The sequence below is a fragment of the Colletes latitarsis genome, chromosome 14, assembly GCF_051014445.1.
Source record: "Colletes latitarsis isolate SP2378_abdomen chromosome 14, iyColLati1, whole genome shotgun sequence".
Lineage (NCBI taxonomy): Eukaryota > Metazoa > Arthropoda > Insecta > Hymenoptera > Colletidae > Colletes > Colletes latitarsis.
This window is the reverse complement of record NC_135147.1, coordinates 21,521,808-21,539,715: the sequence shown is the minus strand read 5'-3', so window position 1 is coordinate 21,539,715 and position 17,908 is coordinate 21,521,808. Positions and strand designations below refer to the sequence as shown.

General features: G+C 40.3%; 1 protein-coding gene and 1 non-coding gene across 3 annotated transcripts in view; both read right to left on the bottom strand.

The window, feature by feature from the left end:
* Positions 1-17,908, bottom strand: part of Nrx-1 (neurexin 1) — a 503,500-nt gene that overhangs the window by 21,291 nt on the left and 464,301 nt on the right. The window contains exons 23-25 of one of the 2 annotated variants that reach the window (XM_076781599.1): positions 6,282-6,523; positions 5,671-5,788; positions 955-1,128 (exon numbers count right to left, since the gene is read on the bottom strand). In XM_076781599.1, coding sequence (XP_076637714.1) covers positions 955-1,128; positions 5,671-5,788; positions 6,282-6,523 — 534 coding nt within the window. Of the gene's footprint in view, positions 1-954; positions 1,129-5,664; positions 5,789-6,281; positions 6,524-17,908 lie in introns of both variants that reach the window. The other variant, XM_076781600.1, reaches the window with a different exon arrangement.
* LOC143350543 (U6atac minor spliceosomal RNA) lies at positions 4,806-4,911 on the bottom strand. The gene has a single exon (XR_013081160.1). It is a non-coding gene; the product is annotated as a U6atac minor spliceosomal RNA (small nuclear RNA).

Below are 17,908 nucleotides of genomic sequence, written 5' to 3'. Positions count from 1 at the left end.
ATAGATCTAATATTTTGATACTAAATATTTCAACTTCTATTTAGACTTCAATAAAAATTTAATCAAAAGAAATCTAAAATACTTTGATAAGTGATGGAACGAGAACATTTATTTTAAGTTTATATTAACCGCGTTTCTATTCGAAGAGGATCAAAATAGATTGATTAAAAATGTCCGTAAATCACCAACCATTTCAAAAATGCAGATTAAAGTGCAACGTTTTATATTGCAGAGATAGATCTAATATTTTGATACTAAATATTTCAACATCTATTTAGACTTCAATAAAAATTTAATCAAAAGAAATCTAAAATACTTTGATAAGTGATCGAACGAGAACATTTATTTTAAGTTTATATTAACCGCGTTTCTATTCGAAGAGGATCAAAATAGATTGATTAAAAATGTCCGTAAATCACCAACCACTTCAAAAATGCAGATTAAAGTGTACCTTTTTAGATCGCAGAGATACATCTAATTTTACTATTTTCACGAAAGTAAGAAACACATTTTCCTGCTAAATAAAACTAGCAGAGAGAATGTATCAAAACAATGCAATAAATCTCATTTTAATTTGCATTTTCGACGAGCTAAGGAAACAAGACAAGAATCCCCAGTTGAATCTCGAGTTTTCGTGGATCGATTCGACTCGATCGAAAGGCGTCTTTGAAAGTCCCGGACTCCTTTTCGTATCGAAAGATATTGAAATTCCTTTTTCGATCTCGTCCTTTGGTAAACGTTTCGGTATTATGCAAGTCTTGGAAATACTCCACCGGCGCGAGGAGCGAGCATGCACTAGTCACTAGGAAGTGAACGAGAGGAAACCGTGCACGGAAGATCAATACCAGGGCGTCGCGTGTTCACGGGGCGAACTCGAGTGAAAATCGAGTGTCCTGAGCCAGCGGGGGGCGAGAGAAAAATTAAAATAAAAGGAAAAAAAGAAGGAAAACGGACCGGTGGCCGACGTGACGAAGATCTCCTCGGTGGTGACTGGCTCTCCAGATCCTTCCTCGCAGTCCTCCTCGTCGTCGCACGAAGGACGTTCCTGGATCTTCTCCTTGTGGTGCTTCGGCCTGAACGTCGTCGGCGACCTCGTTGGCGCGACGTAAACCGGCGTTATTATGTCGTCTGCGAACAAACAGTCGGCTCCGTCATTACCAGCGAAAACTGCACGATGGAAAGAAACGGCGACTAATGTCTATTTAATGTTGCTCTGAATCACGATATCCAGTTAAGTACTTCTGCTATCGTTTAGCCATTTATTCTTAGAATTCGAAAGCTCGTTCCGCGAAACGAGCAACGTGATTTTTTAAATACGAAACAAAATCTACTAAATTGATGCGTTAAATACTTAATTTTTCCTTATTGGAAAAGAGCTGGATAATACTCTTTTTATCGAATTTTTATACGATCTTAGCTATGAGCTTTAAAATTATCTTTATAATTTTTAGTGTTTGGGCTAGCTTGCAGCTTTGTTCCAAAGTTTGAAAAATTTATTTGCAAATGGATCGATGCAATAATTCAGAAAACATTTAATGCAACGTGAGATATCAATGGAATATAGATTTGAGAAATGGAGAAAATTTATAATTTCAATTTTAAAGTTTACTTCATTGAAATCACTCATTGCCATTAGGAACACTAGAATTAGGTCATATTAAGAGCACAGTGACTATTTTTATAATTTCTAGTATCTGGGCCAGCTTGCAACTTTGTTACAAATTTTGAAAAATTTATTAGCAAGTGGATCGATGCAATAATTCAGAAAACATTTAATGCAACGTGAGATATCAATGAAATACAGTTCTGAGAAATGACGAAAATTTGACAGAAGAGCTCTAGTTTCGTTAAGAAAAATATTCGATTAAACTACTCTTGCACATCGTTAATTACTTACTTCTAATAAATATTCAAGCATTTCTAAAATTTTTAAAACACTCTCAAAATGTCGTATTCCAATAACTTTGTCCCTTTACTCGATTAATTAATTCACGAAAAGTGGCCAGTAAATTCTTTTTTGAGAGATAGAATGAATTCCTGTAATGAAGGTTTAAATAAACTTGAATACAGAGAGGATCGTGATTGAAATTGCGTTCCACAGTGTTGTATTCGAGGCTCGCATAATTTTCGCGCGATCGCCCCAGCGTTTGCGTCATCGGGGGTATGTAACGCGAAATGAAAATGCGGTTATTGCGAGAACTATCGAAAGCCTGGGGGCGGGGGTGGAGAAACGGTAATGGCGATAGAATGCACGTGTGATTGGGAACGTTTTGTTCGCGGGCAGCGATACCCGCTCTCCTTTGAACTCAATTTCGCCGGCAATTTCGTTGATTTTCAATTTTGTCCGAATCATTTTTGGTACGTCGGTTTGTCGCTGAATCTATGTCGAATAAAACCGTTGATTTCCACGGGGCGTATTGATTTTGCTATTTTTACATTGGGAATATTGCATTACTCTAGTTTCATTGCACCGGAAGCCAATATGAATTGGAATATTTAAATACCGCTTTTATTTACGATCTTGTGGACTTTATTTTAACTACTATGGAAAAGAAATATTGTGTTATTGGGTCATCAAATTTTACGTAGGTTCTCACAAATCGTATTTAAAATTATTTTTGTCTTTTTACTGAGACAATTACAGAATTGTGGTTTCAGAATTTCTTTTATTACAGGGGTTAAAAGAGGAAAACTTTAGTAATTAATAACTGGTAAAGTGGACTAGTATTTGCTGAAAACGCTCGATAAAAATGCCTGTAACGACTAACGAGATTACGCCATAATCTAATTTAAAGCTAAACGTACAGACTCATAAGCAATTAGTCATGTAAGTTCATTGACAGGCATTTAATGTGGAACAAGAGACCAAACTAGATTAAGAATTCATTCCGTTATAAAATTGTTTACATTTTACTGCGATAGTTGCATCCGAATAATGGTTAATACTGTTCAGAAATTTAATTTGAATAGAATGTCACGTCAATTAAATAATAATTAACTTTTCAATTAAATGAACGTCACGAATAAGTCACTGTACATTGCATTTGTCATCCGTTTGCTTGTTAATTCTAAACTAAGATTAACTGTGAATTAAATGAATCAATAGTCATTATTTCCTTCACACAAAGGAAGAAAAGCATCTATGAAAGATCTCGCGTGTAAAAATACACGATCAGCGATCAGCCAGAACGCTCGAATGTATTACATAAGCCGTGCGTGATTTAAAACAATTAAGCCCGTTATCTTAACAGTTTCGTGACTGTATTATACATACAGCAGAACGACCAGCGTGTCGTTCTTATCTGAAATGTGTACTGGAGAAAATTAAACAATTTTTTTTCACGTAGATATCAACACAGTTTTACGAAAAATACTTGCAAGTGATATAAACAGCGAAACAGAGATGCAAACAAATATTTCCATATGACAGTAAATGCAAAATGTAAATAGAGGATCCTGCGTGCGGGAACACCGTGATCGCGTTTATCGAGTGCACATGCCGGACGCGTATGGGCGTTCGCCGCACGCGATGCACCGCTCGATGTCTACAGCATACGAGAGCTTTGGTCGATCGTTTATATGCTCAGAAAAGTAAAAAAACAAACGACGCAGCGAGCACAGATAACTGCAACGACTCTCGATGATAACGAACTAAATATATCACCGAAGAAAGTTTTCTCGTGAAAAAAAAGAATGTTTTCCCTATTCGATCATCGTTCTGAACGCTTCGTCTTACGTTCGTCTCGTCGTGGGCGTGTATTTTCATCGTTGAAATGTCACGGTACTGAAATAACCAGCTGCCCACGGGCGACAATGCCGCTTAATCGCGCGTCTGTATATTAAAGGGATGGTATTAATTCAGTTTTTAGTCAGCCGGAGAAGATTTTCGAACCGGCCGGCAAACATCGCGAGGAGGTCGACGGTAAAGAGAAAGGTGGGGGGGTCAGGATCCTAAATATGCAAATGAATCGAAGATACAACCGAGCAAACATGAAGACGAAAAGGTAGCATGCCATGCGATATGCGAACCCGATCGTGCGTATGTTCTCCTCTGTCCTACGTCGCGCCACTCTCGACACGAAACGCTATTAACGATAATAATCGATACGACTATCGATTGAAAATGAAAGTTCGAGTAAATCTGTACGCAACGGTGCCTTACGCAAATTAAATCGCGTAAAAATCACCCAATTTCGAGCCATCGTTCTCTTTGCCTAACTACGGCCCTGAAAAAATCACGCAAATTACTACCCCCCTCTTTGAAATAAAATATGGTATTTTATAATATTCAAAAAGTATATAAAATCGTTATAATTACCATTGGAATGAAAATAAATTGTGTTTATTGTTATTATAAAATATTTATTAAAGGTTTGTATTAATAATAAATCTTTTTGAACTATATATAAAATTGACCCGACGAAATGCAATGTCCGAATATACATTTGCCCTCGAGGTAATTATGATTCTCGTTTAATTCGAATTTTCGTGTCACGAAAGAAAATTAACAGGTTCCCTTTTGGTCCATAACGATGGAACAACTGGTGGATATTTAATTATTTATGCAGTCATGTTACTGTTTATAATTCAAAGCATGAGGCTGTTTAATTGTCAGATTAAAAATAGGATTTTAGGGTTTGAAACGTTGTTACTGTATACGTATCACATTTTGGGCAATGCACAGCATTACGTAAATTAATAATAAATACGAAATTAACTTCATTTTGTATTAAAAATGAATGTTTAACGCGTAACGAAACACAAGAATAATCAAGCTCCGAATAATGGTTTTCATTGAACGAGAGAAAAAAAATGTGGTAAGTGCCGCCAAAGGCGACAGTGCCTTACCATTTTATGTGTGTTCCATCCTTGTCTAGGGGAGTGCTAAACGTCTCTCCTTTCATACTACACAGTAACGTAGCGCGTTCCGCGCCGTTATATACGAACCGACTAGTGGTGCGACCACTTGCGAGAAAGTATTTTCTCGGGAATAACTCGAATACAATTAATTCAATCTAAACACCACCAAAACATTTTTTTACTCCACGTATCATAATCTATCCCATTATATACTTTTTTTATTCGATTTGTTGAAATTAAAAATCTTTCTATATGTGTATATACAGTGGTACGTTATTCGCGATGCAAACGTACAGGGAGCGATTTATCACGAACGAATAAATAAAAGACAAAGAATACAATTTTTTCATACGAAGCTTCGTTTTTGAGAAAATCAAGTTTGAAAATGCATCAGGCAGACGATCGATAGAATACGAACTTGGCTGGCGCGTCTGTTCACTTCTGACGGTTTCTACTTCTATCGACGCCCAAGTCTGACTCTTCGGAATATGATTTAACCGAAATACATTTTTAAACTCGATTTTATGAAGAATGTTATTCATTCGAGAAACATTATATAAATGCTGAAAATTTTAAATACATTCAGAAACGTTCGGCAACCGTATGGTAAACGATTCGTGTTCATTGATTTTCTTTTTTACACGAGACGTCACGCGGCAAATTCGAAACGTGAACAATGTGTGAACAGTAACGTGCATATAAATTCTTCACGCGTGGGAGATGCTAGATTAAATGCGTATAAGAAATTCCCCCGCGAGGAAACGTGCAGAAGGAATTACTTACGCCCACGGAAACGTTACTTACACTTACCGGAACCAGACTCAAAGATTGGAGTGCATTCTTCGTCCTCGTCGTCGGCGGTGCAGCCACTTCCGGCCCCGGAAAATATGAGGTCGTCCATGACGCCTGGAAAACCGGACGCTGGTGTCTGCGAAGGAATAAAAAGAAATGAATATTTATCACGATGGAACGACCACTCGAATTTTAACATTTCGTACGAAATTTGCAGTCGTCAAAATAAAATAGGGAAAAATTGCAAAACTCAATCAACACGTTAGTTGCCACGATGTATTGGAATATTATTTATAATTAAGGAACTCTAATACTCGTAAAATGGTAAATGACGCTGTTTTACTTTTTATCGGAAAGAAAATTTAATTTCATTCGGTCTTTTTACTAGTAAAGATCTTCTTTGGTACTAAAAAGCCTTTCATTCGATAATTCTTGCCCTCAGTATCGCAGAAAGAAAATATTTATTATTGTTCGAGCGTTTAGTTTGAAACAATTTTCCCATTGGAAATTTTCACTGTTAAGAGAAAGACTTTTTTTAAAATCAGAGTTTGATCGTCAACTTTCAGCTTTTGTACTCATTTCTCTGCATTCTTGGTAATGCCATTGAATATTTGTACAACTCGGTTCACCTGTTGCATCCTTTGCAAGGGGGCTGCACGGTCCAACAGACTCCCAGCAGGTAACAACTGAACGTCCCCTTTCGAAGTGATTCTTCCATCCTTCGAGGCGGCTAATTCCAAAATTCGGGCACCGTTCACGACGAGGCCGGCGATTACGCCCAGAAATGGCCTCTCCACTCTCGCTTTTTCGCTGTTCCACCGACCACCGACTTCGATCGTCGACTGGCTGTTGAACACCGTCAGCTGGTGACCTGTTGACGACGATAAAAATTATTAAAAGTGTCGAAATGTTTAGAAATACTAGAATCACATCGGTTGACACGGTGTTCTTCACAAACGAATACAGTGACGAAATCTATCTGTTCATCAACGTTGCTATTGCAAAGTCGTCACAATTTTAATCTGGCCAAAAAGGCTCCTCTCGTCCACAGGAATAATTCCAAATATATTTCATTTAAATCCTACAACACCAACTTTTCCTTTAACATTTATTAGCTTTTACATGTTCACAGTTTCCTTACATCACAGAACTTTTTAACATCACAATACTTATAACTTAAAGCTATTAGTTGGTTTAACAATCCAAAATAAAAAATATTGACCCAAAACTACAGGCACATCATCTTTGTACGTGCATAACGCAAGAAATTATAATATCTTTGATAGGAAGAAAACTTAGATTACTAATACACGAAGACGTACATGTTCATGTTCATTTAATTTAACGATGCTTGAACTAGCTAATGTTTTTCTTTCACATCACCTGTGTTCTCAGATTACTCTACCCTTTCTTTATTATAACGCACGCAATACACGAAGATGATCGTTTCAGCGGTTGACAAATGTTTTAGTTTGACCGCTGACCAGGCGAACAGAAGTCGCTGGGTCTGGCATGGGCAGCCAATGACCACTGTCCCAATGTATACCTTCGAGGAAGATGGGAGCGTATAGCATCCCAAGTCTCCTACTCCTTGGGATGGGTTTGCTTCGATTCCTTTCCCTTTGTAGGGTCTAAATTTGGTTGGTTTTGAGAGCAGGCAAACATGATCCGCGTGGAACTCCGTAGGGCTCGATCTGCCCTTCGTGAGATGAAGCAGGCTCGTTGGATTACGTGCAGGCAACCGCACGCGCGATAAGGATACCTTCTTCGTCGACTCGAAGTCCCATTGTATACAAATGTCGGATGAAAATCGATCATCTTCTTGCGAGCAGAAATAATAACATTAGAACGATTTCGAATCCTGGCTCCTTAAGTCACTCGATTGAATAAACTATTATGTATCGTTTTATTATCGACGTCCGTCGTTTTAAAAAATGTATACTAGCCCCGATGCAGTATTTTGTATACTTACTCGTTCGAGCGAAGAAACATTCATTTCTTCGAATCTGTTAAGGAACGAGAACACCGTCGCACGATCGATCTTTCCGGATATGTATACCTATTAACCAGGGACACCGACCAGGCCAGCATGGACGTCCCGGAGGTCCCGTGTTCGTTAACTCGATTCAGATTGAATTATGCTTTATTAAGGTGCGTAGGCAGATAATTCCCCTCTTACAAAGGCCCTCGTACATTTTAATAACTTCTATAAATTTCTGTCCATCCCTGCACTTCTTACTTCAGTTCCTACTATTTCTCTGTGTTTTCCTAATCACGATTAGCTGGGAAACAACATAGTGTAAATAAAAAAAAATGTATCCAAATCCTCTACTATTTTAATTCTACGTATACGTCTCTGTTTTACAGGGGCCATTTAATTTGTAGTTTCTCACTGACCTATCCAGTCTCGAGTTATCGCGTTTCTCATATGTCCTCGCTCTTCTCTCGATAGCTCGAACCGGACAAATCGATCGGCAGAGATCGATAATACGGTTTTTTTTTATTAGGCGACTAGAAACCGAAGGACGGGATGCGACCGGAATCGGGTACGTTCGATCGCGGTTTCGCTCACGTGACCAGCCATGGGCGAGTTAAATATCACCTGGTAATAGGAAAGCAACAAGAACGAGGTGTCTAGCTGAAGGGATACCAGGAGACATTGTTGCAAGTTGGGAATAATAAATAAAGAAGATGGTCAGACAGTTAAGAAACTTGCGCTCAATTGTGTCAATCAACAGTCAAGTTTCCTGAGAATAGGACCTAGAAAACAGTTATACTCGACCTGGTTAAAATATGTCAGAGTAGAGACAGCTTGTAGAAAAACCAATGGAAGAGAATACTAATATGAGATACACAGACAGCAGAAAATATAACAAGAATAGAAACGCTTGGTGGGGCACAGATTGCGAAGAAGGCTGGTTAAAATGGAAAAATAGTCGTAAGATATGGAGAAAATCAGGGTTCACAGAAGATTGCGTTGTTAATCTTAAAAATAGTTGGCACGAAGTTAGAAGGGATAAAAAGCAACAGTTGCAAGCTGACTTTACGAATGAGATTGCAAGGAAATTACTCTTGCTTGCTGCGATAATAAACAAAGATTGAGTTGCAAGAATAGGAAGGTCTGATTTTATTAGAAAACCCAAGAAGAAACCCGTTAAGGCCAATCAGTCCAGTTCAGCACTTCTTTATTTGGGTGTTTAGAGCCCCACATTAGACTCTATCACATCAATTATCCATATTACATTTTGTTCTCACGATTGCACAAATACTTCAGGTTTGTTTTCATCGCATTCCACTCCTTTTTGCTTATACTGCACTGTTTGCGTAGGGTCGACTGGACAATAATTTTGGCGAGTCGAGAAAAAATGGGCCTGGCTGACAGGTTTATCAGGCTTACAGAAGCTACCAAGAGGACGATGGCTCGTTACTGTTTTAGGCACCGCAGCAATGGCCTTTCCAGATCCACGAACAGCCCAGACAGATACCTCGAGACTCGGTGAAAATTCAGACGATCCTCAATATTCTTAACAGCTATTTAATTATTAAGATAAGTAATATATTACATTATGAAGTACCATTGCAAGAAATAAGAAATCAATTATTGCGAACAGTAACGACGTTGTCACCTATTGAATCCATAATTAATTATCACCAACATCTGTCAACTTCCCTGTCGTTCATTTTCTTTTGACTTTATTATCGTATCTCCAATTGGATGATTTTACGACTAACCTTCCTATCTTTTATATTTCAGGGCTCACACACGTTGCTGACCTTCGCCAACGTGGACGCCATTTTAGTAAGCATACAGGAGGCTCCTTTTTACAGGGTTATTACTCATTATGTACTATTTATTCACTCTGTTTTTATTCACAGAACCTTCTCGAGTTCCAGCGAATTTAGTTTTAGTTTTACTTTTTTATTTATAAGGTACACAGTCGCTAACATACAGGACTTTCACGCCACGTATGTATCAGGTTTACATTTTTCTTACATCGTACAACAAATTATAATTATTAATAGTATTCTAAAAAATATTCTCCTCGCCCTCTTCTCCTATTCTTAACTCTATTCGTACTTTGGACGATCACAATTTTAACTATATAAAAAATCACAATTATCAATACTTTCTCCGTCAAATCTCCGATTTGAGCTACTTATCTTTAGTTTGATTTCTCTTCCCGTTCCTTTGCCCACTACATTGCTTATGTCATTGTTTACAGTGTTCTCAGGTACTCCTCGCTTCATCGCGAGTTCCAACGATGACGCTTTTTTTCTTCGGGCACCGGCACTTGCTGACCAGGCATAGTGAATCTATCAGCGCAGCATAAAAATAAAGTTGGTCGTTCGTCGGTCCGCCGTGACGCGGAACGCCAGCAGGGACGCATGTGTTAGCGCAGCACGCGTCTCCATTTTGTCGCACGTGTTGACTCGCGAGTGATTTCCCTGGTCAATTACGACGAAACCCAAACGCTAGCGAAATTGCCGATCGCCTGGCAGGTGCTCCCAGAAGATAAGCGTGTCATTCACGCCGCATTCCGATCTGAAGAAGTCCAATAAACTGTATCACTTTACTAGGAGAGCAGGAGAACCGTGGGTGCGTCCGGGTTCCCCGTTACAACCGAACGCCGAGAATTTAGGCAGCCACAACACTTCGAGTGCCTGATTCACAGAATCTCTCACCGAGTGATACGTTGAGTCTCGTACTTTTTAATTGCACCTTTGCCCTCCAATCGTCGAGCAACGAGGCCAGTAACTAACGATTTATTATCGTCGAAAATTTTCATACCGATAGCACGACAACTGTATTTATTATATTTTTTCGGTGTTTGTTATTGCACGTTTCTGGGCGTAGTTTAACAACATAAATAATGGATTTTCATATATTTTTATTACTATTATCATTGAAATTATTTTGTCTTCCGTGGAAAAGTGAGCTGACATAAATTGGGATTACTTTCTAATAATATGTTAATATATTTTATCAGTGAAAGTGTAATTTCTCTCCGATCGAGCAACGACTTAGTACTGTGGATCGTAAGAATTCGATGATCGTTTCGGATCGACGTATGGTACCGGTCGAACGTGTGAAATCACGGCTGTTCGACGTTTTGTAGCAATTAGCTCTTGCACGACATAATCCAAATTAATAAGTAAACTGATAGGGGAGTATAGAGGGTACGGAGGTGGTCAACCCGAAAGTGGGTTAAGGCGTTTCGTCGCTTAGACAAGTGGCGCATTCGGCTAAAATGGATCAGGAGACAAGAATCCGAACGTGGACTGGGCCGCCTAATCTTTCGGCTCTGCCTTCCGTGAATTCCTGAACCGACGTTTCGCGATGGGGATCCTGTTAACTCACGCAATGCCTTACGAATTAGTATCGGAGATAACACAATAAAAAGCACAATAACGGTACAAATTTCCACAACGAATCGATAAACGTAAGATTGCAGTTTCGACGAAACAAGATTTACCTTACGGAAAAGAGTTTATCTTCGCGAGAGTGATTAGGAAATAATCGTTGACGCCACTTCGATAACTGAAATCGATTAACTGTCATAGAGTGTTTAAACGATAAAAAGCGACACGTGTCGCGATAACAGGATTACAAAGCACGCGAAGTGCGTTTAGGTGCCCCGTTCACGTCTCATGCGTACAAAACGTTGCTACTCCCATCGCCTGGGAATCATCGATGTTTCCCACACCCAGCGTACGACGACGTGGCATTCCTGGTTCCCACCGTAAAAGCGGTGTGAAACCAGACGGTTCCCAAACGGAGTCCGTGGGACCGATGCCCGCGGAGTACTCGCGTTACGATTTCGATTATTTGCCCCCTTCGTTTACCATCGCGTCGCATAACAGGAACTGTCGCTTTGCTCGCCGGTAGATAAGAATCCAAGCGATAAACGTGTTCTCGGAACGAGTTTCGAGACGCTTATGCAAACCTCGAGTCCATTAGGGCAACTATCTCGGTAATCGAACGGTTAAAAAACGATGATACACTAGTACGACACTCGATGATTTTAGAAACCTTATTTATTTACAATGTGTGCTTTAACGACGGTATCGTATAACGACACTGCCTCGAATAACAAATTGCACCTATAAGCAGATAATCCATAAAGATAGCGAGAGCTTCAATGTCATTATGGGATCGAAGTACAAATTAACGTATTACGGATTACCGCGAATTATAAATTGTGCAAGTAAATAATCGATCAAGTTAGTGAAAGCTTAAATGGGATTTTCGAAGTAAAAGATTAACGAAAGTATTATTATACGCTACGACTTATAAATTATGTGAGTGAATGATATATAGGTGTTGTTTCGGGCAATATTATATCTGCAACGTGACTCCGCAACCTTGTAATATCGCTCTAGTATTGTTTCTAAAAGATATCGGTAAGTGCAGGTATTATTCTATAGATACAAGAATACTAATATTTGCTCTATCTATTAATTTAATGATTACGTTCGAATGCAGCTTGTAACACAATTACTTTCGTGTCATTAGTTTTGTACGATTCCTGGTACAGGTTTTCTCGAAATTCTGATAGTCGATCGATCGAATAATGATAAGTACCCGATACAGAAATTTGAAATATCTGGCTGTGTATTAATTTTTCGATCTCTTTTCTTTCATACGTGTGCATGTAAAATGGTGCAATTACAACTCACGGAAAATTTGAAACAGAAGGAAATAGACCTTATTATTCAACTTTTTCCTGTATCATTTTTTTCTATCCTCGACGATCTGTACAAATTGCACAAAGATAGATCAAAATGGCGTCGTACATAAAATAAATTTACTCGTAAGATCGTTCTATATTAATGACATGGTATCATTGCATTCGTGTTAGTTTATCATCAAAGTAATCGTAGTAAGCGTCGAGCAGCGGAGTATAGTGAACGAGCAAGATACGATAGCATCGCTATAGCCGCAGGTCGTAGACTCGTCTGGTAGCTTCCGAATGACCTTGAGAATTGAAGGCTGTTCCTAGTGCGAGCGCGACTGGTTTAGGAGAACTACTACTTCGACGTGTTTGCCTGGTACTTCTAAACACGTCGCTTAGATCAACCCTAACCTCTCTTACGTTCTATACACGTGTACTATGCACGTGGAACGTTGAATGGTCTCGACACCAAACTTCCCTTCAGAACTCTATTTTTTTTTATACAAAAAGCAAAGTTAAAACTCTATTAAAACGTCGATCGAAGACTATTATTTACTCTATTATAATTTTGCCAAACAATTAATAACTGACACAAATTGTGGTCTGAGTTTGTTGGTCACTAAAAGCACCTCCAGGTGAATTATAAAATAAGAGATTGCACAAAGGCATCGTTACTTTGTATTTTAAATTAAAATCATTGGTACTATCATTTTTCATTTTTCGTTTCAAATAGAAAGGTTAAACGTCTTGAAAGAAGCAGAATGAAGATTATTTTATTATCATAGTAACGCGTTAGGGATCGAGGAGGTTAACAGACGATTCCCACGCCAGGAAATAGAGGGGCCATAAAATCGAAATCGGATTCAACTCGACTCCGCAGTACGGGAGATCTTCGCGGTTGGGGGATTTCAAAAACGTGAGAAATCTACACGGCCGTGCTCGAACAGTTTGGGCATTCGATACGCATAACCGCGACTTTCCCATGGCACGCTTTCTCATGGCGGGGGCACAAAAAATAATGAGATTTCGGCGGTTCGTGGAGCCGCTGTGAGAACGAACCGTGAGAAGATGTTAAACTTGGGGCTGAATTCGGTACTTCTTGTAACAGGTTACTAGCAGAAGGACGCTGGTCGTCGAATCGATTCTTTGAATTCCTCAAGGGGGTATCCCGGTCTATACATGGGAAAAACAAGAACATTTTTCCGATCCTAAAAAAGGAAAACTATTTAAGGTATCAGTTTCAACGCTTGCGTAACAGTTTCGAACGAACGTTTACGCAATCGTCGTAAATGTACTGCAACGAGGTGAAAGCGCAGAGGATATCGACGTCGGGAAAATGCCTGGTTGGCTTGTCGGCACGCCATAAACTTTATTGTGGGCCCAATCGATCCCAGTGTCCGGCGCCATCGCGTGAAGTAAAACATCTGGCTCGCAGACGTCGACCTACGGGTCATTAGACGGTGGTTTTCTGCACTTTTCCACGTATGTATTTTACTCCTACTCGATGACCGTGCAACACAATTTTATTGAAGTGTTTAACCGTGACAATTAACATTAGGTTTACGGACACTCGTAGCGCATATTTCTATTGTAATTCGTTGTATTGTTATAGATTTCATGTTTTCTTAATAATTTGTATTACTACATTACCCATGGTTGCGTTTATTAAAAATCAAAAACCAATTTGTAAGAAAAATAGACAGGAGGTAGGTCGAGAAATTTTTAGGCGAAATTGAAAAATTTCAAATCGTTCTGGAAAATTTATTTTTAGTTGCAGGAGTCGATTACAATCATTTTTGGTGAATAAACATACCCCCGAAATCCTAACCATTTTCGAGAAAAAAATTCCTTACCGAAAATATAATTTCTGGCCAGAAATGTCTGCCCGAATTTTCATGCGAATCTTTAAAACGTCATAACTTCTGAACGGATTGGACGATTTTAATGTTTAAAAAAGCAAACTACGCGTATTTTGGTGGAGAATATGTACAAATCGCAAAAATATGCGAAAAGTTGGTCCTTGACCCCGCAAAATGCGAAAAACCCCATAAAAATGGTCCAATTTTCAAACAGCCATAACTCCTGCAATTGTGAATATATTTCAATGAAACTTTTTTCTGAAGTAGAGCTCATGGGTACCTACAAAAAAGTATTAGACAACTTTTCTGTAGGGCGTCAAACAAAATTACTAAAAATGAAAAACGAATTTTTACGAAAAATCGACAGGGGGTAGGTGCCTAAATTTCTCGGCGAAAAAAAAAAATTTCAAATCGTTCTAAAAAAAATATTTTTACCTAAGGGGGTCAATTTCAATCATTTTTAGTCAATAGACATACCTCCGAAATCCTAACCATTTTCGAGAAAAAAATTCTATATCAAAAATATAATGTGTAAGAAATGTTTCTCTGTATGCGTATCTTTAAAAAATCATAACTTCTGAACGGGTTGAAGGATTTTAATGTTTCAAAATGCAATCAACGCGTGTTTTGATGAAGATTATTTAGAAATTCTAAGAATGTTGGAAAAGTTCTTCCTGGACCCCGTAAAGTGAGAAAACCCCCATATAAATGGTCCAATCCTCGTTCTTATCATTTCGTATAGTCCAATTATCCGGCATATTTGATTTTCCAGCTTTGCTCCAGCCCCGAGTATGCCGCATAATCGGAATTTTACTGTATATTCATATCATTACATCAATTAAATTCAACATAAATTGCTGACAAATGATATTTATGAGTTCTGTAACGTTAAATTTAGAATCTGAATGAGTCTAATTGACGCGTTCCATACACCTAATGTTAAGAACAACCTGAAAGTGCGCTGCCTTCAAATTCGTTGGACCAACGTTTGATTTTACTGTATAGAGAATGTATCACACCTGTTCGATTCTATTACTTTTAACTGAAGTCACATGTGGACGAAAATGGCGTGGTTAGGAACCGGACGAACGACAAAGGCAGGTTTAAATTTTAAATCAAATTAACTTTCGTTCAATATCGAGCGTTGCCTCCTTCGAGGTCCATCGAGCGAGGACGGTGGTGCAAGGGGGTAGATGGACACAGGTTTCGACCAGCTTTGCTCCTCTGGTCTCCTAGTGAATCTGGGAATCCGTTTCCCCCGAAGTCGCGCGGATTCTCACGATCATGGGAACGCAGCGTCTCTCCGGCGGTCGGGAACCGCTGGGAACTGGTGTCCCGTGGGAAGCTTTCGGCGACAGCTAATCGTAAGATCGCGAACGAAGAGGAGGAGCACGGGGGCAAACATCGGCTGAACTCTTTCGTCGGGCTGAACGCCTACTACCGAACCAGATCGCTCTGCTGCTTCCAGGGACGGACTGTCTCACGCCTTCGGGGCAGCCTGTGGGAACGCGTCGGGTTCCTCGGGAACTGTTCTCGAATTCGTGGGAAAATATGTGAAACGCGCGCTCGCCGCCGTGGAAATCGTCCTACGACATTCGTGTCACGCGTCGAGCGTGGTCGTCTTGTCGCGCCGCGAGTCCTCCGGTCCGAAGGACGTTAGAAGCCAACGAAGATGGAACGAGGAGATCCTTGGACGCGGATCCAAGTCTATATAATACCTTAAAATAGCCTGTCGCCTCGTAGTTGGTTCATTAATGCAAGATTTCTGGGATACAACTGGGGTTTGATACAATTGTCCCCCACTTTTGAATTGCTCGAATATCCAGGATTAAATTTCAGATTAGTAGCTTCAGCTGCTATAAATTGGTGATACAGATGGTCAAGTGCTTTCGAATGTATCCTAGCTCTATTTTTTAAACTACAAACGCTCGTCCGTTTGCTTATCCCTACGCAATACCCTTTTTCCATCGATCGACCTCAAAATCCCCGGCCATTCGTCCAATTACGCGCGGAGGATTTCCTCGGCGATAAGAGCGAAACTTTACGAGCGCGTATTCGATTCCCGAAGGGGTCGAAGACGGGCACGATGATCTTCGACACCGTAGGGGGGGTTAAACGATTTAAAATCCTCTATTAGGTGACGCGGGTCAACGTCGAAAGGGGGAACGACGGGGGCGGACCTAAAACGAGAAGAAAACGAGCGGGCCAGATAAGGCGGTATCCTCGAACGAGGTCGCACGCCGGGCACCAGAGGATGAGCCTCGCTTCTGAAGCCAATTAAATCGTTCCCACGGGATCGGCACCGTGGGAGAGTCTGTCCAGGAACGCGAGAACCGGGGTCCCGGGACGGTCAGGACTCCATGCGACTTTAGGAAGTCGTTGTCGTCGAAGGGCGATGATCGTCGCGCGAGTGCGACGCTCTCTCCTTCGTTTTTGTTGTCTTTTTTTCGTTTTGCGTCCCGTCCCTTTTTGTACGTTGGGTTTCACGGACACGCGCTGCGACAGAGAGGGAGGCGTCAGAAGCGTAAACCGTGCTCGCGTGAGAACCCGGCGAGGACTCGTGGGAAAACGGCGGAGGCGCGTGGCGCTTGGCGCATCAGGATCGCATGAGGCCGCAGGAACCTCGCCCCCGAACGCGCCGCCGCCACTCGAGCCACCCCCGCGCGGGGTTACCTCCTCGTTGATCGACCCCTTGTCCAGCAACGACGAAATCTGCCTGGGAAATTGACCGGTTGCTATCGCCAACGGCTCTTGGAACTGGCTTTCCGGCTAGTCTCAGCTCGCAGCGAAGCAAAATCGTGGCAGTAATCAACAAATTTTTGCGAGAAAATGCAAGAAGTGTATATGTGTTTGGGCCGGAGAAGCGTTATCGTTGGCATCGATGAGCGAAGTGTTTAGGTTTAGGCCGAAATGCGTTCGAATCTCTGCTAAAGGGGTCCTCCGTATCGATGACCTCATTTGTTTAATATATGTAAATAGAAATCGATAGGGTTCGACTTCGACAGCAGAAAGACTCTGGTCGAGAGTTACTTATGGTTTTTACGCATCTTCTATGTTAAATAGTTATAGTAATATTAAATAATATAGTTCATATTGTTACGTTAATCTTCACCGCCAGTTAACCATCCCTGACATCCTTACAAAAACGACCAATGTTTACCTTTCGCGTGCAAGGTGGGTGTACGATACGTGCGTGTGGATGTGATTAATTAAATATGCTTTCGTCTTTTCCATCGACGAAAGCTCAGAGGCAAGGGATCGAGTAGCAGTAAATAGGACTATTGGTCAAACATCAACAGAGGTCGGTTTACGACCTGACCCCGGAGGCGAGATTTGGGGCACGTGCATTGTGTTTGCATTGCTGGTTTGCAGACTATTGAAACGTAGGCGTGGTTAGGGCAATGCCAGCAGGAAACGCCGACCATCCGGACATTAAGAACCCTACTTTGTTGTCAACCATCTTGTTTGATGGTGGACTCTGCCTCTAATGAAGCAAACAAGCAATTCGCCATTGTTAACTGAAGCATTTATTACTCTTACCTATTATTAGCACTTCCAATTGTTATTTGACTTTTTACTGTGTATTTAAATAACAGTTTACCAATGCTCCAGAAGAAAAATATTTGTTTATTATTATCGTGAAAGGACAAAATATTGGAGAACCTCCATACCACGATGTTGTGTAATATTTATTGACATTTGAAAACGGAGTTACAGTATCAA